Below are 24,113 nucleotides of genomic sequence, written 5' to 3' on the forward strand. Positions count from 1 at the left end.
GGGCTAACTTAATTTATCTGTTTTGCATATCGATATCCAGTTTTCCCCACACCATTTATTGAGAAAACGATTCTTTCCGCCATTGAACAGTCTTGACACCCTTGTCAAAAATTACCCAAGCATACGCATGAGGATACCTTTCTGGGCTTTCTATTCTGTTCAATTGGTCTATAAGTCCGTGATGTTAGTAATGCACTGCTTTGTAGCTCTGTAGCTCTGTAGCAAGTTCTAAAATCAGAAAGTATGAGGCTTCCAACTTTGCTCTTTTTTGAGATTATTTTTGGTGGTTCAGGGTTTCTTAAGATTCCATATGAAATTTAGAATGCATATTTCTTTTTTTTTTTTTTTAATTGCTGGAACTTGGGTAAAGATTGCATTGTATCTGTAGATCACTTTGGGTAGTACATAGACATGGGTGTCTTCTGTCTTCTTTATTTATTTTTGTCTTCTTTAGTTCTTTAGACATGGTGTCTTTCCTTGTTTGGACTTATTTAAATAAAATAGCTTATTTAAAGCCTTTGTCTACAAGATTCAATGTATGGGCTTCCCCTAGAACACTTGTTATTGATTGTTTTTTCCCATGTATGAGTCATACTTCCTTGTTACTTTGCATGCGTGAATGCGTCAGAGTTTTTCAAAGCCCATATGGACATCTCACTCTCCAGCCTTTCCTCCGAAGCTGTTTGATTAATCTATTTTTTCCCTCAACTGTTATTTATCTCCTCAGGCAGCTCTGACTAAAATATATGCCTGTAATTTTTTTTTTTGACAAATGGCCCCTAGTAGGGTCTTTAGCAGTCAGTTCTGAGTCAAGTGAAATAAAGTCAAGTCTTTCAAACCAGTTTTCCAGGGAGCCACCAGACAGATCAAATAATGACAGTTCTTTGTGAATAAGGTCGGTTCTGTTCTTTCCAGAACTAAGAATGCAGGCTATCACTTTCAAGACTCTGAGTTTGGGAGTGGGAGATGATACGGGGGTAAAGGAAAATGCTAGAAAACTCACTGTCTCACTGTGTCCGCCTTTTTTCTTAAATAAGTGCTCTGAGGCAGTTAACAAGCCTTCGGTTAATTTTCAGAGTTCTAACAAAGTTGATTCTGACATTTTGCCTGTGTTCTCATTGCTTTTATGGAGAGGTGAAATTTCAGCATTCTTGACTCCACCCTTTTTACTAGTGTCAGTCTAGACCTTTTACATTTATGGTAATTATTGATATATTGGGGCTTAAGTGTTCCAGTTTTTGTTATTTGTTTTGTTTCTTTCCACGCTTTCTCTTTTCTAAACTACCTGTGTGTTATTTCAACGATGTTTAGGATTGATCTAGTTTTGCTTATAGTGTTTTTTCTTTAAAAAAATTTTTTTTAATGTTTATTTATTTTTGACAGAGAGAGAGAGAGAGAGACAGAGCATAAGCATGAGGGGCAGAGAGAGAGGGAGACACAGAATCCAAAGCAGGCTCCAGGCTGTCAGCACAGAGCCCGATGCGGGGCTCGAACTCACAGACCGCGAGATATGACCCGAGCCGAAGTTGGACGCTCAACCAACTGAGCCACCCAGGCGCCCCTAGTGTTTTTTCTTTTTTTTAGCATATTGCTTCATACAGTTTTCACAGTGATTGAAATATACATATTTCATATGTATATTTCATGTTCATATGTATATGAATTTCATGAATGTATTTCATATTTCATATGTATATATGAATTTCATGAATGTATTTCATATTTCATATGTATATATACATATATAACTTATCACAAACTGCTGGCATAAACATCTTACCATTTCAAGTGAAGTGCAGTAATCTTACTTCCATTTAAGTTTCTTTAGTCTTCTTACCTTAAAAAAATATAATTGTCTTAATTATTTTCTCTATATGCATTGAGCACTATGTCAAATGACATCATAATTTTTGTTACAACCATCAAATATGATAAGAAACTAATGAGAATTAGAGTGGTCTATTATATTTACCTCTATGTTTACCCATTTTAGTGTTCTTTTTTTCCTTTCTAAACTTTCAAGCCTTCTTCTCTTATCATTTCCCTTCTGTTTAGCTACTCTTTCAGGGTTGGCTTGCTGTCTACAAGTTCTCTTAGTTTCCCTGTGTCTGAGAATGCCTTTATTTCCTCTCCACTCCTGAAGAATATTTTTGTCTGATACAGAATACATGGTTGACATTGCGTTTCTTTCAGTACATGAGAAATGTTATATCACCTGCTTCTGGCCTCCACAGTTTCAGATGAAAAATCATTTATCATTCAAATCTATGGTCTACCAAAGGAAGTTAATCTTTAGCTGTTTAAAAAAATTTTTTTTTAGTATTCAGTTTTCAGAAGTTTGATTGTAATGTGACTAGGCATTGATTCCGTTAGGTTTATCCTATTGGGGATTTTCTTGGCTTCTTAAATCTGTAGGTTTATGCTTTTTCCCAAATTTGGGAGTATTTCAGCCATTATTTCTTCACATACATTTCTCAGTCTCATTCTCTCTCTCCTCTCATCTGGGACTTAGATGATATGGATTTTTTAATTTTTATTTATTTATTTATTTTTATGATGGCCAGAATGTTTTTATTTTTATTTTTTCATATATTTTTTATTTTTATTTTTTTTCAATATATGAAGTTTATTGTCAAATTGGTTTCCATACAACACCCAGTGCTCATCCTAAAAGGTGCCCTCCTCAATACCCATCACCCACCCTCCCCTCCCTCCCACCCCCCATCAACCCTCAGTTTGTTCTCAGTTTTTAAGAGTCTCTTATGCTTTGGCTCTCTTCCACTCTAACCTCTTTTTTTTTTCCTTCCCCTCCCCCATGGGTTTCTGTTAAGTTTCTCAGGATCCACATAAGAGTGAAGCCATATGGTTACCTGTCTTTCTCTGTATGGCTTATTTCACTTAGCATAACACTCTCCAGTTCCATCCACGTTGCTACAAAGGGTCAGATTTCATTCTTTCTCATTGCCACATAGTACTCCATTATGTATATAAACCACAATTTCTTTATCAATTCATCAGTTGATGGACATTTCGGCTCTTTCCATAATTTGGCTATTGTTGAGAGTGCTGCTATAAACATTGGGGAACAAGTGCCCCTATGCATCAGTACTCCTGTATTCCTTGGGTAAATTCCTAGCAGTGCTATTGCTGGGTCATAGGGTAGGTCTATTTTTAATTTTTTGAGGAACCTCTACACTGTTTTCCAGAGTGGCTGTACCAATTTGCATTCCCACCAACAGTGCAAGAGGGTTCCTGTTTCTCCACATCCTCACCAGCATCTATAGTCTCCTGATTTGTTCATTTTGGCCACTCTGACTGGCATGAGGTGATATCTGAGTGTGGTTTTGATTTGTATTTCCCTAGATGATATGGATTTTAGTTATTGTCCCACAGGTGCTCGAGACTTTGTTCATTTTTTTTTTTTTCAATCTATTTCCCTCTGTTGCTCAGATTGGGTAAATTCTATTGACCTTTCCCTAAGTTCACCAATTATGTCATTTGTCATCTCCACTCTACCATTGAATGCCTCCAGTAAATTCTTAAAACTTCAGTAATTATATTTTTCTTGTCTAATACCCAGGTTTTTCTTTTCTTTTTTAATGTTTTAAAATTTATTTTTGAGAGAGAGAGAGAGAGAGAGAGAGAGAGCATGAGCAGGGGAGGGGCAGGGAGAGAGGGAGACACAGAATCCCAAGCAGGCTCCAGGCTCTGAGCTGTCAGCACAGAGCTCAACTCGGGGCTCGAACTCACGAACTACAAGATCATGACCTGAGCCGAAGTCGGACGCTTCATGGACTGAGCCACCAGGCGCCCTATCCAGATGTTTTCTTATAGTTTCTATTTTTGTGTGTGTGCCAAATTTCCTACTTTTTATTTGTTTCAAAACGATTATTAATTGTTTCTTGAAATATTGTATGATGGATGCTTTAAAATTCTTATCAGAAAATCCCAACATCTGATTCATCTTGGTATTGGTGTCTACTCACTGTTTTATTCTGCCATTCATGTTGTTATCTTCCTGTTTCTTGGCAAGAATGAGTTTTAAAAAACTATGTTCTGAAAGTTTTGGATATAATATTCTGAGACTCGGAGTTATTCTCCTCCTCCTCCTCCTCCTCCTCCTCCTCCTCTTCCTCCTCCGCCTTCTCCTCTTTCTTCTTCTTAGCAGGAAATCCTCTGCTGAGATCTAGCTTGAAGGCTGGGCACTCGTATATATTTACACTCCCCTTTGGATCCTGCTGCTACTATCCTGGCAAAGCAGGGTGGGGCAAATGTGAAAGTACTTACACTAGTCCTGACTTACACTACGTTACTCAGTCTCTGTTGATGGTGGATGGAGATAGAAGCTCAGCTGCCCCCTGAGCTTAGCGGACGCTACTCCACAAGGGAATCACAGCCACTCCTGCTTCTGCCATTCAGGAGATGAAAGATTACCTCCCCATACGTCCCCACCAACATCACCTGGTGAGGAAGTCTGAGCACTTGCTTCTATAGAGAGGGGGTGAACACCATGGGTAGGGGGTGAAAGCCTTGTGAAACCATGGGGAAAGGAAGAGTGAGATTTTCCCATTGGTGTTAGGCTGGAGTAGGCGGAGTATTGCCAAGACGGTTTCTGTTGTTGGGCTACCCTTTCCCCAATCCTTTGGCCAGGCATAGGCTTTTCTTTGAGTGTTCCTTTTTTCACTTATCTGTTGATGAACACTTAGGTTGTTTCATGGATACTGTAAATAATGCTGCAATGAACATGGAAGGAAGTGCAGTTAGCTCTTTGACGTAGTGATTTCATTTCTTTCAGGTGTATATCTAGAGGTGGAATTGCTGAATCGTTTGTTTTCCGTAATGGCTGTACCGATTTACATTCCCACCAACGGTGCACAAAGGTTCTCTTTTCCCCACGTCGTCACTAGCACTTGTTACCTCTTGTCTTTTGGATAATAGTGATTCTAGCAGGTGTGAGGTGATATCTCATGGCTTTGATTTGCATTTCCCTGATGATTAGTGATGTTGAGCACCTGTTCATGTGACGGCTGGCCATTTGAACATCTTCTTTGGAAAAATGTCTACTCAGGTTATTTACCCACTTTTTAACTGGATTATTATTATTATTTTTTTATTGACTTGTATGAGTTCCTTTTATATTTTGGATATTAACCTTTTATCAGATATGTGGCTTGCAACATTTTCTCCCATGGTAGGTTGCCTTTTCATTTCTGCTCTGTCTTGAATTCAGTAACTGAAATAGTTACTCTTTCCCTGTTTTTTCAAGTATTACAGTTGCTTTAGTGGGAGGGCTAGTATAACTCCATTTACCTTTGGGAGGACTAGTCCTGTTCCATTTGCCTTGTTGTGGCAAGATGTGGCAATACTATTCTAGACTTTTGAAAAGAGCCTTTTCACTCATTTCCAGATTTCCATTCAAAAGACTGGATCCCACCCATCCATCTTCCACATGATTCACTGGAGTCAGTGTGGCTTCTTCTAAAATATTCTTTCATTCTCATTTCTCAGGAGATGAGCACTGAATTCCTCAGACTAAACTTATTGTCTTGAATAGTGAATTACTCTCTGATTTTTAGCAGTTGATTATGTTTTTGCCTTATCTCTCATTTCTGTCTTTCCACTCACTGGAAGAATGAAACACCCCAAAGGCACATACTTTCAGACAGCTATCATTTCTAATCTAGGCTCTATGTCTCATAAGATGGGTGGCTTAGGCATGTTACATCACCTCTTCAAACTTTCTTGTCCTCATCCGTGATGTAGAAAATATTACCTAACCTCACAGTGTTGTCATAAGTGTTCATATCTAGACCACGGTATTCAGTACAGAAACTGACACATGGTAGGTTCATGGTAAATATGAATTGCCATTATTTTTGCCTGATGTCTTTTCCTCCCTTCCCCCAGTTATACTTTCCCCTTCAGTTTTTCTTCCCCATCTTTTCTTTCATCGGTGCCTTCCCCCCAGCCCCCTTCCCCTTCTCCTTCTCTTTTTTTAGTCCATGATGCCGAGGACAGGATTGGACATACAGTAAGTATTTCGGAGAGAGGGAGACACTCTACTCTCAGGAGGATAAAGACAAATGTTTAAGGAAGGATTCCTTATTTCTTATAATTATGTATTACTTTCTCACTGCTTGCTTGCTTGTTTGAGCCATTCATTCATTCATTCATTCATTCAAATTTGTCTCACACAAAATGCCAACTGCCTCTAATTTGGCTTTGTTTCTTTCTGGGAAGGAAGGCCCACCTCAACATGGGTGCCGCTGGCACATCTCCCACACTTTCACAGAGTGCCCAGCTGAGACATGTGATGCATGTGATCCTTCTGCCTGGCTGACCCCAGGTATGTCTCATCCCTCTTAGTTCACTGCACACAACCCTGGCCCATTTCCAAAACTAATAAAGGCAGGGCATCGCTCTGCTGCAGTGATCTCTGTTCCGTCCTCTGCACCTGAGCCCTCCATTCTCTCAGGACATGTCAGTCATGAAGCCCTATTTAATGACCATTTCCATCCTCCTGATCCTGGTTCCTAAGACTCCAGGTAACTCAGGCCTCTCTCAAAGGTTCTGGGGTCTTGCGTGTGGTATTGTTATCTTGATGACCTCTGAGATGACTCCCACTCACATATCACAGGCACTACCTAAAGCCTTTCTGGTCTCAGACACGTTGGGAACGTTACTCCCAAGGTCCATCTCATGTCAAGATCTCCCCGGGTTCCGCTCTGCCAAGACAAATTTAAGAGGTTGTTGCTTCTTCTCTCCTGGGCTAGTGGAGTATCGAAGCATGAGGCATTTTAGGTAGTGCTGTTACTGGGAGGATAGATTGATTCATGTGTTTGGTGTGCGAGATTGGATCCAAGTTGGGGAGCTATCAGATGAATCAATGGTAGTTTGGGAGAATGAGTTGTGGTGGGGATGGTATATGACCTTAGAGAGAGAGTAATATTAGAAAAATGAGTGGGCATGAGGAAGGGGTAAGCAATTCTGTTTATAGGATTGGTCTGGATTGATGCTCTGGTGTAGTCTGGAGAGGGAAGGCTATTTTTGCCGAATGGAGCTGAGGGCGGAGTTGGGTAGGACTGAAAGTTAGGGTGAAGCTGGTGGTGGGGTTGTGTTTTGGATTAATGCTGTGCATTGGGTTGGGTGGCTTGGTTAGTATCCTGTTTGTGTTGAATTTTACAACTGAGCCTTAGGTGTTAGCTGTTAGCCTTGGAGTTAGCTGTTTGTTCAAGTAGGTGTGTTATTCAAGCTGGGCATATGTGGGGTGTGTCCGGGCAGGGGTTGGCTTAGCCTGAGTTTGGGGGGGTGATTAAGCTTGAGTAAGACAGTTGCATTCATCAGAGCAGAGCCATGGCTGTTGAAATGGGGAGAGTGAATGCTGCGTGAAAAATATCTGGTAACTATTTTCAAATTCTTAAAAAAGTTTCTTGGGTGTGATTGGGGGTGGGGGGAGCACTGCAAAGCAATAAATATAACTGTAGGTAGTGAGGAAAAATGAAACTGGGAGGCTGGAATGTCCTTAAGTGGCTCTCCTTAAACTTTGACATGTACAGAAAGACACGGCAATAATCTCATCCCAGTCCCACAGAGAGCCAAGGTTGTCTCTTTTCTTGGGACTGAATTCAGAATTACTGTTTTCTCCTCCCTCTCTTATTTCTCTTTCCCCTTCCCACCCTCTCCCTACTTCACTTTCTCCTACCCCTTATTTCTCACTCTGTTTCATCCTCTTCACCTGAGAGACACTTGTCCTCATGTTCCGTAAAGTTCAGTTCCCATGTTAGAACAGTGGTAAAAACCACAGGTAAGTTTGCAGATAACAACAAAGGAAGACAAGTACTCCATGCTTCACAAGTTGTACATAGTGTTGCCTCCCTAATAACTATTTGATACTCTCACTTGGCAGTTCATGGGCAGGAACTGTTCCGGACAAACTTTTCTGGGGTAACCAAAGTCATTTTTTTCCTTTCGTCACCCCAAAACATATACTTAGGAAATTAATGTGTTTGAAAGCCGAGACTCTGTCTTTGCAACTTATGTATTCCTAGTATTGAGGTGAGTGCTTTGCACAGAGTAGGTTTATTGAATGAATTAATGAATACATATAAATGACTTATGCCTAATATATAAATAAATATATATTCTATATTTTATATATTATATATTTATTAAATATATAAAATATATAAATTTATAAATATATATAAATTTTTATAGATTAAAATTTTATAATTAAATTTAATATATAATTTTATAATTAAATTTTATAATTAAATAAATTTTATAATTAAAATTAATCTATAAAATTAAAATTTTATATATTAAAAATTTATATATTTATATATATTTAAATATTTCTTTATATATTTTATATAATATATAAAATATTTATATATTTTATATACATTTATATATTATATATATATTATATATATATATATATTATATATATATATAAAGAACCTTACAAGTTGGGTGGGGAAGGATCATGTTTGGGGTGCACAGGTGGCAAAGAAATCATGTATAACATTGCTTTTGGCTGTGTATGGAACTGTTAGAGTCTAGAGCATATGTTTTGTTTTTTGATTCAAGCTGGGCATATGTCCAAAGTCGGTGAATGAGCCGGGCCATGTCTATGGGTGGATGTGAGAAGGTCAGGCAGGGTTGTGGCTCTCACTTCAGGCAGGAGCCCGTATTTTCTGGGAAACTCATGCACAGCACCCCTCCTCTGGCCTCTTCTCAGACCTGTCAAGTCAGAATCTCTAGAGACTTGATGTGAGTATACTTAACAACTCCCCAAGTTATTATAAAGTATGACCCATCTTATTAACCTCCTCCTTCAGAAACACAGTTGAGATTTCCTGATCTGGTGCAAACTCTCTCATTCCTATTTCTGACATGGGGAGACTGGGTACAGAGTACAGAGGGTCAGAGGCAAAGCTGATATTTAAAAGCAGATCTTTAACTTCAATTTGGAGATGGAAGGATGATCAAAGGTGACATTCAATGAACGTGGATATTACAATTTGAAATGGCAGGGAACTATATAGGGTTAGCATAGCTGCAGGATTGAGAAACTAGAAATATCTATAACAAAACCTTTGTTTCTTTGTTTAGCCACTGTAAGCAGAATCCTCCTGGGTCTGCCTTGACCTGCTTCCCATGTGGAGAGTGAGGGAAAGGCAGCTTGCCTGATCCTCATTCCTGCTATCTGTGTTCCTATCCATCTTCTGGTGATGGAGGTGACCTTGGGTGCCCTGGCTCCCATCCACTGGATTTGGGAGAAAATAAAAGTCCACCAGTTCAAATATTAGCCAGAAGAGTGTGAGTATCACTCTAGCGGGGCCCTGCAGACCTCCTCCTTTTGTAAGTAGGATGATGCCAAGAGAGGGAGGGGTTCCGTGATGAGGGCAAGGATTAAAGTAGGAAATGCAGCGGTACCCTGATGTTGGAACATGGATGACGGGGCGCCATTTTTTACCTCCTTGTTCTGGTTAACCAGCAGGCTGGCTGATGCCGCAGCAATTGCGTGCCTTCCATGGGCTGGAGTGCCAATTTCTGGGGAAGTCCATATGTATATCAGTGCCCAGATGCTATGGGATGTCTGCCATTAAGACAGAGTACTTTATACTTTCTTTCCTCTCACATTATCTGACTTCACCTAGACTTGGGACATCTTGCTTTCTGTTGATACAAAATTAACAGAATGTTCTTTTTGCCAGACAGAAAACAATGTCAAATTTGCTTGTCCAATTTTTATTAATGTGGGTGGGCACTGGAGACCTCTGTGTGCTTAGCACGGAGTACGTGGCCTGGCACAGAGTGAGTGCTGATAAATGGATGTGAAATGAGGGGATGGGTGGGTGGTTGAAAAGGTTCTTGAATGTGAAGCTATGGAGTCTGGACTATCTATTGATAGCTGAAGAAGTCCTTATGCCTAAAGACATCACGCAGGAAGACGCCACCCTGCCCTAGAAATCCTCTCATATAGGGAGGCAATGTCACACAGAGAGGAAAGAGCATGGGCTTAGTATCAAATAGAGAAGAATTGAATCCCAGGCCGGGTCAAGTGCAACGCTGTAGAAATGTGGACAGAACAAGATTTCTCTTTGAGCTTCAGTGTCTTCATCTAAAGAATAGCAGTAACAATAAGCTTTTATGAAGGTTCAATGAGATATCATTTGTCAAATGCCTGACACATGGTTGAAGCTGGACGTATGATATGACTGTTAGTACTGTTTTCTTTCTAATGTTTATTTATTTTTGAGACAGAGAGAGACAGAGCATGAACGGGGGAGGGTCAGAGAGAGAGGGAGACACAGAATCCGGAGCAGGCTCCAGGCTCCGAGCTGACAGCACAGAGCCCGATGTGAGGCTTGAACTCACGGACCGTGAGATCAGGACCTGAGTCGAAATCGGCCGCTCAACCGACTGAGCCACCCAGGTGCCCCTGTTTTCTTTCTAATGGCTCCTTTGCCTTTGAAAGTTGCAATAAGTAACTAAATCTATTGATGACTAGCATTTATAGAAAGCTGAGTGTCAGGAACTTTGTCACTGGGGTATTTCCAGCCAAGGAGCCCATGTACACGTGCACGTATTTGGATGACTGATATATAGCTATCAGTGGTCAGTGAGGGGCTTTAGCCATTTGTGGAAAGCGCGTGGCAGAGGTTTGTACAGTGAGCACATGTGTATATGCTCAATATATGTGTGAATGCCGACGTGTGCACTTGTGCCTGTGCGTGTGCTCCAGCGTGTGCTCCCCAGGTACACGCAGCATCTGTTTCTGTGGGGCCAAGGTACAAAGAGAAACGTGTGTGGTACGTGTTTGCTCAAATGCTTCAAAGGACAAAGGCACGCAGGGGCTGGAATGTGCGTGCCCTGCCTCAGCGTGGAGCCCGGCTGCCCCTGACGGAGCTCTGTGTGAGAAGCGTACCTCTGTACGGACACTTGAGAACACGTCCAGTGGGTGCCCCTGAAACCCTGGACCCTCAGGAAAAGCCTTTCATATCAGCAACAGTGTCTAATATTTAATTACTTCTTACTAGGTGCCAGCTACTTTTCTGAGCACGCTACATATGCTAATCTAACATCACAAATGTTGTTACACCCATTGTGAAAACAATGTGACGGTGGGCTAGCCAACCAAAGTATCTGGCTAAAGGATGACGAGTTATAATGTCGGAACCCGCATTTGAACCAAGGTGGTTTTGACTCCAGATCCTGTTAATACTCTCAGGGCTTGTTCTCTCGAAATCATGCTTCCCCACTCCTGTTATCACTGCTGCAAGGACACTAAACATGACTATGTTTTCCCCAGGTGACCTGTTCAGATCCTACTATGGCAACAGCCAAGAGCCTTGGATTCCATGCCAGCTGTACCACGGCATGTGCAGAAACACCTGCAGAAAAAAATGAAATTCAATACTTAACCTGCCCAAGTGATCAAAAGTGCTGCCTGAAACTGTCTGTGAAGGTAGCCCGTCCTAACAATGTGAAGGATTATGACTCCGACTCCAACCTGTCAGTTACAAACATTTCAAGCTACTCTAAAATTTGAACATCACCAACCATACCACCACCCCCCGGAGAAATTCTTCCCTCATTCTGGAACACCCTCTCCATAAAAACGCATTCCTTCTCACGTGTGTGTCTTTCATCTGTGAGCCGTCATCATTGGACAGGGGAAGGTTAGGCAGAAGCTGGGGAGCAAGAGTACTGGAAAGGACACTGGCCAAGAAAGCAAATAGGATCCTGGAGTAGCTCGGTAAATGTTGAGGCTGCCAAGGATGGGAGGAAATCACATTTCGGCTCTGCTTTGGTACCACCAAGAGGGCTGTGATTCATTCTTAGGCAGCAGGGGGAAGGTGACGACTGTACTGAGTCTGGATTATCCAGTGAATATGTAGGGGAGATCACTGAGTCCTCTGAGTAAAACGTTGTAAGATTACGACGAGGGCAAGATGGTTGTCTTTGATATCCAGACAACCATCCTGGCCTGTTTGGTATGATGTGGTGTCCTCAGGAAGAGCCAGAACCAGACAGATGGATGACGAGGACTGAGTATAGGAATCTGTTGGACAAATTCGGGCAACATTTCCTGAGAGGTAGAGGCGTTGGAAAGTGGACCAAGCAGGGTTGATCCTGAGCATTCTTCTGGTTTCGAGTCTGGAGGACAATTTCTGGGTGTGAGACAGAGGTGGCTGTGGTCATGGTGAGAGAAAGGGAATTGAAACAGAAGCTGGATACTGTACTTGATAACCTTTAAGATTCTTTTCATTCCTGAGAATGTAGGGATATTAACTTTCCACTCCAAACTTAGTCACAACTAATAGTTGGACATACTATGGAATTATCATTGTGTTATGTAGACTCCTTTTCCATGGCTAATGCTTCATCTCTCCCCCTCTTTGGATCAAAACTTCTAGAAGTTTGAGTCTGGATTATTTTAATAATAATTTAATAATCTTCATAATGTTTCCCATTATTAGACAAATGACAATTTCAGCCCAGATGGACCAAAGGCCATGCACTCACTAAATGACCAATTCATACAGCCGGATTTTAATTTTCATGGAACTTAGAAGTCTGGTGGGAAATCTTAATGATGTTTATGTCTTTGAGATCCACTGACATTCAGACATGTTTGTCAGACAGGGGATAGGGGTTTGACAGAAGCCAGGTTTCAAGAAGGGAGGCAGAAATTTTCTGGAATAAGTAGCATGATTGGACACAACTTTTAATATTTAAAAGAATATATTGGTCCCAGGTTCAGCACAGGAGTAATATTTCAGACTTTCTACTTCAGAAGTTTTTGTAAAGGGAAAATGGTTGTGGAATTCTAGGCTTAAAGCAGATTCCCATTTCCTTGGTTTCTCCATGTCTTCAAGAAAGAAACATGAATATGGAGTCAGAAGGGTTTGTTCTCTGTTGCCCATCACTGCTCAGAAGCTGTGTGATCTTGGGCAAGTTCTATATTTACGTGTTCAACCCAGACGACATCTCTGAGGCACAGACCCCCATATTGAATTATGTATTTGCTAGGTTATCATGGATTTCTCAGCTCTCTCAGATTCCAGTGTCCTAAACTGAATTTCCACCCTGTTTGCCTGGCTTTTCTCTGGTCTTCCCCTTTGAGTAATCGACACCTACCAGTCATCCCATTGCTCAACTCAGAAACTTGGGAATCATTCTAGATCCACCAATTCATCTCAAGTCACCATGTCCAAACCATTAACATGTGCTTTTGGTTCCAACTCAAACTGATCTCCATTTAATGATGAAGTCAGCTTTTGCATAACCAAAAGGAGAGGGTTCACTATTTCCTTAAAGTGAAAAATCTTATCAAGAAATCCTTCATGTTTTAGTCCCTTGAATGTACTTTTTTTTTTTTATTCTTTTAGGGATCTTCAATGCCATCCACCTTTGCTTTTCTCAACAAGTAATTTCCTTTGTTCAAATGTGTATTTGTCTGTATTTTGATCGTTATTAGCATCCTTATCAAACAGTGTCTTTGATGTTTGCTATTTCATAAGGTCCACCATCAGCTTCTCTCCTTGTTCCTTCTCCGGTTTCACTTTCTCCACTGCTCATCGACACAAGTCTTACAAGGATTTTTTAGGTATATTAAGTTATAAAAGAAAGCCTGTGATTTTGATGGGTTAAAGAGGGTAGAGAGTGATTCCCAGCCTCTGCCTGATGGGTATTCTTCTTCCTTCCTAAAAAAACAAATCTAATAAATGGCAGACATTTATTTTAAACTTTTGAGTCTGGTCATTCTTGCCCAACAAGTTGGTGTCGTTTGTAAGATCTGAGGAAGGGTGGAGGTGGAGTGTAGGATGAGGAATGAATTTACACACAGTCTTAACTCTCAGATCCTCCTCTGTATCTCCCCTCTGTGGCCTGGAGATTCCATGGCTCCATGCCTGAGTTCAGAAATGCTTTGTATTTCAGGTAGGGACTATAATCTGAGTTCAACCACGTAGTTTTGCTGGTCTGTTAACCCTTACCACCAATAACTGAGAAAACTCGGGTCTACTGTTTTTTAGGTGAGACTCTATTCAGTGGGGTTCTCAGTCAAATGGTTAAAAAGAAAGCCTCATCTCTAATCTCTGTTTAGCTTATTTTAAATAAGCATAACTTTAAATATAGCATGACTATAGCATAACTTAGTATAATGTGGAATTGTTGACCGGAGATTATCTCCAAACTAGTATTGTTTTCCTGCTTCATTCTTATGCTAGGATGTTCCAAAATATCTAAGAGAAAAATCTGGAAATCTCCCATTTTGGCCAGAAAGTAGTCGTGATATTTATGGTGAGAAGAAGTTTACAAAAGGAAATAAAAATTCTAAATTCTCTCCTTTACAGATATATCTGCAAGAGTTTGAAAACATCACTGATGAACTTCAAAGGGAAAAAAGCCTGTAAGCTTTTTCAGATACACATAGAACAAATGCCTTTGACAAAATAATAATAATAATAAATAATAATAATAATTTGTACTCAAAACCATCCTATTGCCAGCCTCTATATGCCTCAGATTTTCTACACAACAACTCCAGATACTCTGTGAAACTGCCTCAATATAAGATTAAGCCTTCAAAACATTCTTGCCATGTAATTTTTTAATGTTTAAATGAATACCACCTAGAAATGATGGTAAATAGATGTTATTCCATTTAGATTAAATACTCCAAAGACTTTTGAGCAGATTCACTCTGTGTTATGGAAATTAACTCTCCTGCTGTCCAGAACATAATCAAAAACGAGATCAAAAACGAGAACTTCTCCTCAGAGTATGTTTAGGATTACGAAGGGCAAAGGGGTTGAGGAATTATTATATTTTAAACAACAAAAGTGAGTGTAGAAGGAGGCATTGAATACATGCTAATATTGAATACATGTAACAAACAACTCTGTTTTAACATGTAAGGTAATCCCTATTTTATAGATCAAAGGCTTTATTTCTTTCAGAGTCCAGAGTGTTAACCATAACACAACGGAACCAAGGCTTTATTTCTTTCAAACACACACACACACGCACACACACACACACTGAAAACACCACCCCCCAAGCAAAAGCATTTTGGAGTATTACATATGCATTGTAAACTATTTTGAAATAAAATCATGTTTAGAAAGGCACCATTCTATCAAAAAATTGTGAAGGAAAATGATCCAAAATTTGGAAATAAGTAAAAGAGATTACTGGGTGTTCTTTCAGTGGAATGCTGGACATGATCTAGTAGATCCCCTGGGATTATAATTCTATTAGGGGTGTCCATGATTAAATTAATTTTCCACTGACTAAGCTATTTAGAAACTTTGTATGGGTAGTGGTTAATTAACAGAGAACTGTATCATTGCCAAAATTCTTTTGAGAGTCATTACAAACTATTCCCATCCATAGCAATGCAAAGGGACAGATGCAGTTGGATGCCCCTGACTTCTTTCTGGTGGGAAACAGCACTGAATGTTAGAGTTTATTGCTCTTCAGTATATTAAATAGGTTTACAATTTCTGTACATTTGCAAATTTATTTCAGAGTTCATTTGATGGATTATATTCATCACTGTTTCTCTGAACCGGTCTTAACATCTTACTGATTTCTTTATTCTTTATGAGTTAAATGAAATCACAGAAATCTTTTCATTTTATGTCTACCTGTGACATGTTTTTAACTTTAGAACTTTATACTATGCTCTGTTTCATCACAGTAAAGATACACGATAGATGTACAAAACGTGGAATTTGTATTTGTGGTTTTGTAATTTTTTGCAAGAAAAGCAGAGTGATACTGACTGCGTATGAAACAAAATTACATAAATTAAATGGTTTTTATACTAATGATACATTTTTTTTCTAGTAGAGTTATAAAATCAGATGGACAATTTTAGTTTTGGCCTGATACAACCAAGCTATAGATCAGTAACTGACAAAGTAGTTGGGCATCCAATCAGGGTCCCCTCAATGGGTAGGACCACTCTGTGTCACTTTGTCAGTCTTTTATTTAACAGTAGCATTTCCTGTGTTTTTCTAAAAGAAATTCTTTCTTAAAACAAGGCCAGAAAGATATTAACCTATATCTCCTGAATATTTTAGCTTGCCTTGTTTATCTTTGAAGCTCCAGCCATTCCCAGAGGGTCTGGAATACAGTTGGCATTCAGTACATATACGTGGGTAAGTGAAAGAAATGAACAATTTTGAGCCTTGCTTTCACTGCCTATGAAGTCTTTAAAAATTTACTTTTGATATTCAATTTTTAATATGGAGTACATTTCTCTTATGTTTGTGAGAGGGAGGAGTGTAATTACACTTTCCTGAGAGGTACAACCAAATTTAAAGCTGCACTAACTGGCTAGTCCTATTTTCCCCCTGATTTTCCACTTATGTCCATCATATATCAAAATTCCCTGTATGCATGGTCTGTTTCTGGGCTCCCTATTGTGTACCATTGGTCATTATGTTTATGCCTGCATCGATATTTCTCTATGTTAACAACTATAGTCATATAAATAGTTCTAATATATGGTAGATTAAGTCACCATCCTATTTATTTTCCTTCAGAAGTTTCTTGGCAATCTTGACCTTTTACCTCTACATAGTTTTCTATTAATTTTTTTTTTCAATTTCATAAAACTATGTTGGGATTTTGGTTGGCCTTGCACTGAATCTGTTGGGATTTTGACTGACCTTGCATCAAATTAACAAACCAATTTGGGAAGAAGTTACATCTTTACAAAACTATGTCTTAATATTCACGATCATGGATCATTTTTCCACTCACTTAGGACTTTTTTTTAATGTTTATTTGTTTTTGAGGAGAGAGTGTGGGTGAGGGAGGGGCAGAGAGAGAGAGAGACAGAAGATCCAAAGTGGACTCTGCACCGACAGCAGTGAGTCCCACGCGGGGCTTGAACTCACAAACTGCGAGATCATGACCTGAGCTGAAGTCAGACACTCAACTGACTGAGCCACCCAGGCGCCCCTACTTAGGATCTTTTAATGATTTCTAGTGGAATCATATCTGAAGACACGGCTTGTAGGTTTGCTGAGAGGTAAATTAAGACAAGAACATGTAGGGCTTTAATGGTCACATCCTGGAAGTAACTTACATAATTTCTCTCTTCATACTCCTGTTTAGAACTGCATTGCCAAGAAAACCATAAGACTTTACTGAAAATTCTTTGACTTTCCCAGAATTAGAATAACTTATGGTTCCCATCTTTGAGCAGAAGGCAGATTTTAAAGGCTGCATCCCCTCAAAGGGGGGTAGGCCCCCTGACTTCAGATTTGGCCAGGAAGAACAATGGACAAGGTGAAACCTTCTAAAGTGAAACCAGAATCCATAGAGAACAATGACAACAAAGATTTTTTTTTCCCAGAAAACTTATGCCTCACAAATAAAATGTCCCTATTTTTACATTGATGGCATTGCCATGGACCAGTGACTGCCGTGTGTCTTCTTCTCTTTTTTGAATTGGAGTCTTTGTTGCAGGTGTCTTGTCTCTGCTTCATTATTTTATTTTATATCTAGTGTGTGTATCAGGGGAAGGAGCAGAAAACTTGTTCTGGGTTTATAGGTCATGATTAGGAGGAAGTAATCGTGAAAATTGATTACCTGGAGATCCTGGAGTTTTGAGCTGGAGACAGTGACTGGAGAAGGCGCTGGCTTGTCCTCTCAGGGGAGGAGAATGTTCTGTACACGGGAGGAAGACAGAAATACGAATTTGGTAGACTGGCAAAGAGCGGCTAGGTAATCTTAAATTCTATTTCTTTTTCCTACACATTCCAGCCTCCTTTACAGTTAGTTAGCTGGGGGCCACGTAACTGGCTCTGCTAATGGAATATGGACAAAAGTATAATATGCCACTTTAAGGCCTTGCTCCTAAAATCTCTGGTGAGTCAGCTTTCCTCATCCTCCATATTGTGCAACTGGAAACCAAGTACTTAAAGCTGGCACAGCCACAAAATGGGAAAAATCAAGATGCTGGAGTCACCACTTGGAATCACCATCCTGAGTCGTCCAGGAGAGTCAGGTGACCAGGAATGGAGGACGATGTGAGCAAAAAACTAACGTTTATTTTCTTCAACCAACGAGTTTTTCGGGGTTGTCTGTTGTAGCAACTGGTATTAATAATCATCCCAAACCATGTATTTTCAATGACCCAAGAAAGGGATTCTAGGTATCCCAGTCAAGGATAAAGAAATCTTCCCCCATTATCTGGTTCACTCCAGATTTCTGACATCCCATTTCTCTTTGTAAGTGTGTTTTGCTGAATGTGTTAGATCACCTTAATTTGCAATTTCATGAAGGAGTTACCTGTTGGATGGGAGGATGCACAGGGACTGGCTGGTCGATTTTCCTGGGAGATAATGGAGTTGTTTGGGGCAGCCTATGGCTCTTCTGGCTAGAAATTTTCCCTTTGTCACATGTTTACTTAGCCAAATTTTCAGTATTTTCTGTAGTCTTCTTCATAAGTATTCCAATTAGTTTTTGGCCTCTACTGCCTGCAAAGCAGAAGGAAAACCACAATGACTCAAAGGTATCAATGAACCATTCATAATAATAAATGTAATAACATATGTGAAGAAGGACCCGCAAACTTAACAACTGTGGTCAATAAACATGATTACGTGTGTAACACATCTAGCTCAGGCCTCATATATACCTACTTCCTTGAACCTCAGATACATTTTCTTGCATATTCCAACACTTGTGAACTTTGGATGCATTGTACCATCGATGTTAAGAGCACCTTGTTAATCAACACAACATCGGAATAAGTTGTAAGCTACATGCTTAATCACATTGAGAAAAACCATTAAACGCTATGGTGTCTTAATATGCCTTGAAATTGTATTGTCACTTTAAGAATTATTAAAGAGGTCAAGGTCATTCACAGAGATTCTAAACAGTAGTTTGGGAATACGATCCTATGCATAATTGCCAGGGGCTAAACTTTCATGAATATTTTATTGATATCTTATATACTTTGTAAATGATAAAAGGATATCCAAGAATGAGATTGTTCCAAAAGATAAAATTGTTGCAGGCACACAGAAAATAGGATGTGTCATAGTTCAGCCAGCGGATAACTGAGTAAAAATCAAGGTGTTAAGTCATACTCCTTACTATATTAGATTCGGTTGCATTATTTTCAGCATTTAGCTGAACCAATTTAAAAGGACCCATTTTTACATGCCTCTCCAGATTTCCTTGACCCCATCTGCTTCACAGATCTTTGGCTATTTGCTCACAGGAGAGCCCTGACCACCACTGACATCACCACAAGCCCGATACCTGCCAGATGGAACAAGGATTGTGCTCCTGCATGATGCCTACATCATGCGGGGAACCCAACCAAAGCAAAGCCATGGAGCATCTGGATGCTTTCACCATTTCTGGAGAAGTACCACATCTTGGGGAATGGAGTTTGGTTATGCAATGACTGCTCAGAAGGGCTGTTTGATGCAGCTTAGAAGAGGCAGGAAATAATGCTCATGAGGCAAATTTTGATCAATAAGGGCCTTAAGACAGGAAGAGGCCAGCAGGTTTGTTCCTTTGTCTTATTCCCCTGAAACACTGTTCTGATTGGCCAAGCAACTGATGATGTTTTTTCTCGAAGCCATGGAGAAGCCATCGACAGCTTGGTAAGGCATCTCTGGGGTCCATCTCTGTTCTGGGATTATCATCCCAACTGAAGTGTTAGTATACAAGCTTTGCCTCAAATTCTGCTTTCTAAGGCAGTGTTTTTCAAACTTGTTAAAACCCAGGTTGCAGAGCCCACCTCCATAGTTTCTGTTTTAGTAGGTCTGGGATAGAGCCCAAGAATTGTATTTCTAGTAAGTTTCTAGGTAATAATTATTGATAATAGTCCGTTATGATCCTTTTTATTTTGAGTCATCTGCTGCAATGTTTTCCTTCATTTCTGGTTTTATTTGAGTTTTCTCTTTTTTAGTTAGTCTGGCTAAGGGTTTGATTTGTTTATTTTTTCAACAAATCTTAGTTTTGCTGATTATTTGTGATTGTATTTTTTTCCATTCTTATTTGAATTATTCCTACTCCAATCTTTATTATTTCTTCCCTTCTGCTAACTTTGGGCTTAGTTTTTTTTTTTTTTCCTGGTTATTGGAGTTGTATTGTTAAATAGTTTATTGAGATTGTTCTTCCTTTTTAACGTAGTCATTTATCACTATAAACTTCTCATTTAGTACTGCTTAGCTGAATCCTATAATTTTGATATGCTGTATTTTGTTTTGTTTATATCAAGATTTATTTTATTTTATTTTTATTATTATTTTTTTTAGAGAGGGACAGAACACAAGCAAGGGAGAAGGGCAGAGAGAGAGAGAGGGACAGAGAGAGAATCATAAGCAGGTTCCACACTCAGTGCCAAGTCTGACACTGAGCTTGATCCCATGACCCTGAGATCATGACCTGAGCCAAAATCAAGAGTTGGACACTTAACCAGCAGAGCCACCCAGGGGCCCCTGTTTATATCAAGATGCTTTTAAAATTCCCTTTTGATTTTCGCTTTGATCCAACATTTGTTTGAGAGTGTATTGCTTAGTTTCCACTTACTAGTGAATTTTTCTTTTTTCTTGATGTTACTATTGATTTTTTATTTTATCGATTATGTTTGGAAAAGGTGCTCGGAATTATTCTGATTTTCTTAAATTAAGACACGTGTGACATATGTGATCTGCCTGGTGACTGTTTGGTGTTCACTTAGGGATGTCTGTTCTTCCACTGTTGGGTAGAAAGACCTCTGTATGTCTGTTAGTGTTCAACTCAGCCATATCTCCATTGATTTTCTGTCTGGATGTTGTATCCATTATCGTAAATGGGGTTTTGGAGCCCCAACTATTATTTTATTGCCATCGATTTCTTCCTTCAGATCTGTTAGTATTTGCCTTATATATTTAGGTGCTCTAATATTGGGTGCAAATACATTTACAATTGTTATGTCCTCTTGATGAATCAACTTCTTTATCATTATATAATGATTTCTTTGTCTCTTGTGACAGTTTTTGACTTAACATCTTTTTGTTAGATGTAGCCACTTTTCTCTCTTGCTTAACAATTGCACAGATTCTCTTTTTCCCTGTGGCTTTACTTCTTTCCTCTTTCTCTCCCTCCACTCTTCTCTCTTTTTGCAAATTGTACACTTTTAATTTAATTTCAAAAATTCCCTTTGCATGACAATAAGGGGTCTGGAGAAAGCAAAGCCATAATAATGAGGAGAAAGGAAGAAGAAGAACACTCACAAACATGATGCCAAGTGCTGACTGCCCACTGTGCTCCCTGGCTAGGAGAGACGTGGAATCAAAGGGAAAAGCAAGAAAAGTTTTTCTTGACACAAATAAGGGTCCTGGGGCATGTCACTCTAATCGAATTGTTTGGCAATGCAAGATGCAAAAAAAAAAAAAAAAAAGGAGACTGTGACATCTCAGGACCATGGAGCAGATGCACCAACATGAAAGGGAATCCTTTAGGTACCTTCCAAGGTGCATACAGGGTCTGAAGCATAGTAGGGTCTGTATCTGTGTCCATGAACACAGTAGGTTAAGAGAACCAGTTGAGAGGCTTATAGCAGGAGAGAGACTGAGACTCTTAGACTCTAGCACCCACTTGCCTGGCTGTCCTAGGAAGAAAGTTACTTCCCTGATGGCTGCTCTTGCAGCATAAGCCCCTCCCTCACCCTTTTGCCCTCACTTTCATGTAGGTGTGTCTTTAAATTTAATGTCTCTTGAATTTTGTTTTTATTTATTTATTTTTATCTATTTAGCCTCTTTGCCTTTGAGCTGAGAAGTTAATCCATTTATGTTTAAAGTAATTCTTTTTTTTTTAATGTTTATTTATTTTTGAGACAGAGAGAGACAGAGCATGAATGGAGGAGGGGCAGAGAGAGAGGGAGACACAGAATCGGAAGCAGGCTCCAGGCTCTGAGCCATCAGCCCAGAGCCTGACGCGGGGCTCGAACTCACGAACCGTGAGATCGTGACCTGAGCTGAAGTCGGACACTCAACCGACTGAGCCACCCAGGCGCCCCTAAAGTAATTCTTGATAGGTGAGGAATTACTATGCCATTGTGTTGTTTTTTGTTTTGCAGTTTGTCTTTCTCTCCCTCTCATGCTGTCTTCCTTTGTTATTTGCTGATTTTTTTTTTTGAGAGTTATTTGCTTTGATTCTTTTCTTTTTATCTTTTCTATATCTATTATAGGGTTTTTTTTTTAGGTTAGTTTGAGACCTGCATAAAATATCTTATAGTCATGATCATTTAAGTTAGTAACAACTTTAGTCTCATAAAAACTCTGTAATTTTATCCCCCTCCATGCACACTTGGTGTTCTTGTAGAGTTTGCTTCTTTTTATATTGTGTATCCATTAACAGATGTTTGTCTTCTTACTTTTATATTACAGTTTATATTAATTTATGCACCTCTAAAGTTCTACATTATTTTTTATCTGTCTATATATTTAACTTTACCAGTAAATTTTATGCTTTTCATATTTATGCTGCTTAGTGTGTTTTTATTTCAAATTGAAGAACTCCCTTACACATTTCTTATAAGGTAGGTCTAGTGGTGACAAACTTCCTCAGTTCTTCTTTGTCTGGGAAAGACTACCTCTTTTAGAGGATAGTTTTGCTGGGTATAGTATTCTTATATCAATGTGGGATCTGGGCAGTTCTATTGGCTAGGGTTAGCACTGGTGAAAACTAAAGGGCAAAATCTTCAGTGGCAAAAGCTTCGGTGGCTTCAGGTGTTTCCAGTAGCAGTGAGGGCTGCTTAATTCCTTGGTGGCAAAGAGTTCTGAGGTCTTCTCTCCTTTTCCCCTGCATATGGAGGCCATTGCTGAGGAGACTCCTTTTGATGCTGAGATTTGCTAGGCTGGGGGATGGGGTGATGCAGGTAAAATGCTTCCTACACTTCTATGCAGGTATCCTTGGGTTTTGTGCTCCACTGGTAGCTTCTTAATTGTACTCTGACACTCCCTCTGAGCTATCTGCATCAATGGAAAGTTATTATATGTTGTTGTTGTTGTTGAGGGATGAGCACTAGGATCTCCTAGTTTGCCATCTTACTGACATTGCTCCCTAACTTTTGTTTTTTACTTCCATCTTTTCCTACTTTTCTTACCACCAATTTCCCACTCCCATCTTTTTTCCCCTTCTTCTATTTTGATGGCTAGTATAGTGCTGGATACGCATTAAATACTACTGATAAATGTGAAATGCTCCTGATAAGAGTATAAAGAAATGTATTTTTTAAGTTTCTTTTTTTCCTTATAATTACTAGATTTTTTCATTGTTTAGCTGATGGACTCATTCTAATTTGTTTTATGCAAAATACAAACTGTTTGTTTCTTACTGGGAAGGAAGGCCCACCTTTCTGTGGGAGCTGGCAAGCTCCTACACTCACATAGTGTGCCCAGATGAGATATATAATACATGTTATTTTTCTGCCTGGCTGACCTCAGGCATATCCCATCCTTCTTAGTTCACTGCCCACAACCCTGACCTACTTCTGAAACTAATAAAGCGGGACATTGCCCTGCTGGAAAGATATTTATTCTGTCCCCTGTGTGGGCTCTTCATTCTCTCTGAATCTGTCAGTTATGAAGACCTATTTAACGATCATTGTCATCCTTCTGATCCTGGCTCTTAAGACTTCAGGTAACTCAAGCTATTTTCAAAGGCTCTGGGGTTCTGCATATGGCTTTGCAATTTTGGTGACTTGGCATAAGGCAGCTCAGAGATGTTAACCTCAAGTTTTTATCATGCCAGGATCTTACTGGCTTTGTACTGCAACAATTCATTTGAAGGTCTGGTGCTCCCGGGTAGAGCAGTGGGGGAGAGTATTGGATATACAGCAGTGTTAGGGTAGCAATGTCACTGGGATGACAGCTTGGGACATGGCTTATGTGTGATAAATTGAGTACAAGTTGAGGATATGTAGGATCAATCAAGGGGTTACTTTGGAGACCGGGAAGTGAATTGTACAGAGAGGATGGGACCTTTTGTTTGGGGATAATGGTAGAAAAATAAATAGTAATTAGCTGGAAGTGAGTGTTTGTATTTATGAAATTAGGCTGGGCTGATGGTTT

General features: G+C 39.6%; 1 protein-coding gene and 1 long non-coding RNA gene across 2 annotated transcripts; one reads left to right on the forward strand and one right to left on the reverse strand.

The window, feature by feature from the left end:
- Positions 1-1,762: 1,762 nt before the first annotated feature.
- On the reverse strand, positions 1,763-18,511 carry LOC125936722 (uncharacterized). Its single transcript, XR_007462102.1, has 3 exons — positions 18,325-18,511; positions 17,623-17,700; positions 1,763-1,837 (listed from the first exon to the last, which is right to left on the reverse strand). It is a non-coding gene; the product is annotated as an uncharacterized LOC125936722 (long non-coding RNA).
- Positions 6,479-11,614, forward strand: DEFB116 (defensin beta 116). Its single transcript, XM_049650985.1, is given in 3 exon segments — positions 6,479-6,545; positions 11,321-11,409; positions 11,411-11,614. Coding segments are annotated over 3 exon segments (306 nt in total). The 3' UTR covers positions 11,561-11,614.
- Positions 18,512-24,113: the final 5,602 nt, after the last annotated feature.

Source organism: Panthera uncia, assembly GCF_023721935.1.
Source record: "Panthera uncia isolate 11264 chromosome A3 unlocalized genomic scaffold, Puncia_PCG_1.0 HiC_scaffold_11, whole genome shotgun sequence".
Taxonomy (NCBI): domain Eukaryota; kingdom Metazoa; phylum Chordata; class Mammalia; order Carnivora; family Felidae; genus Panthera; species Panthera uncia.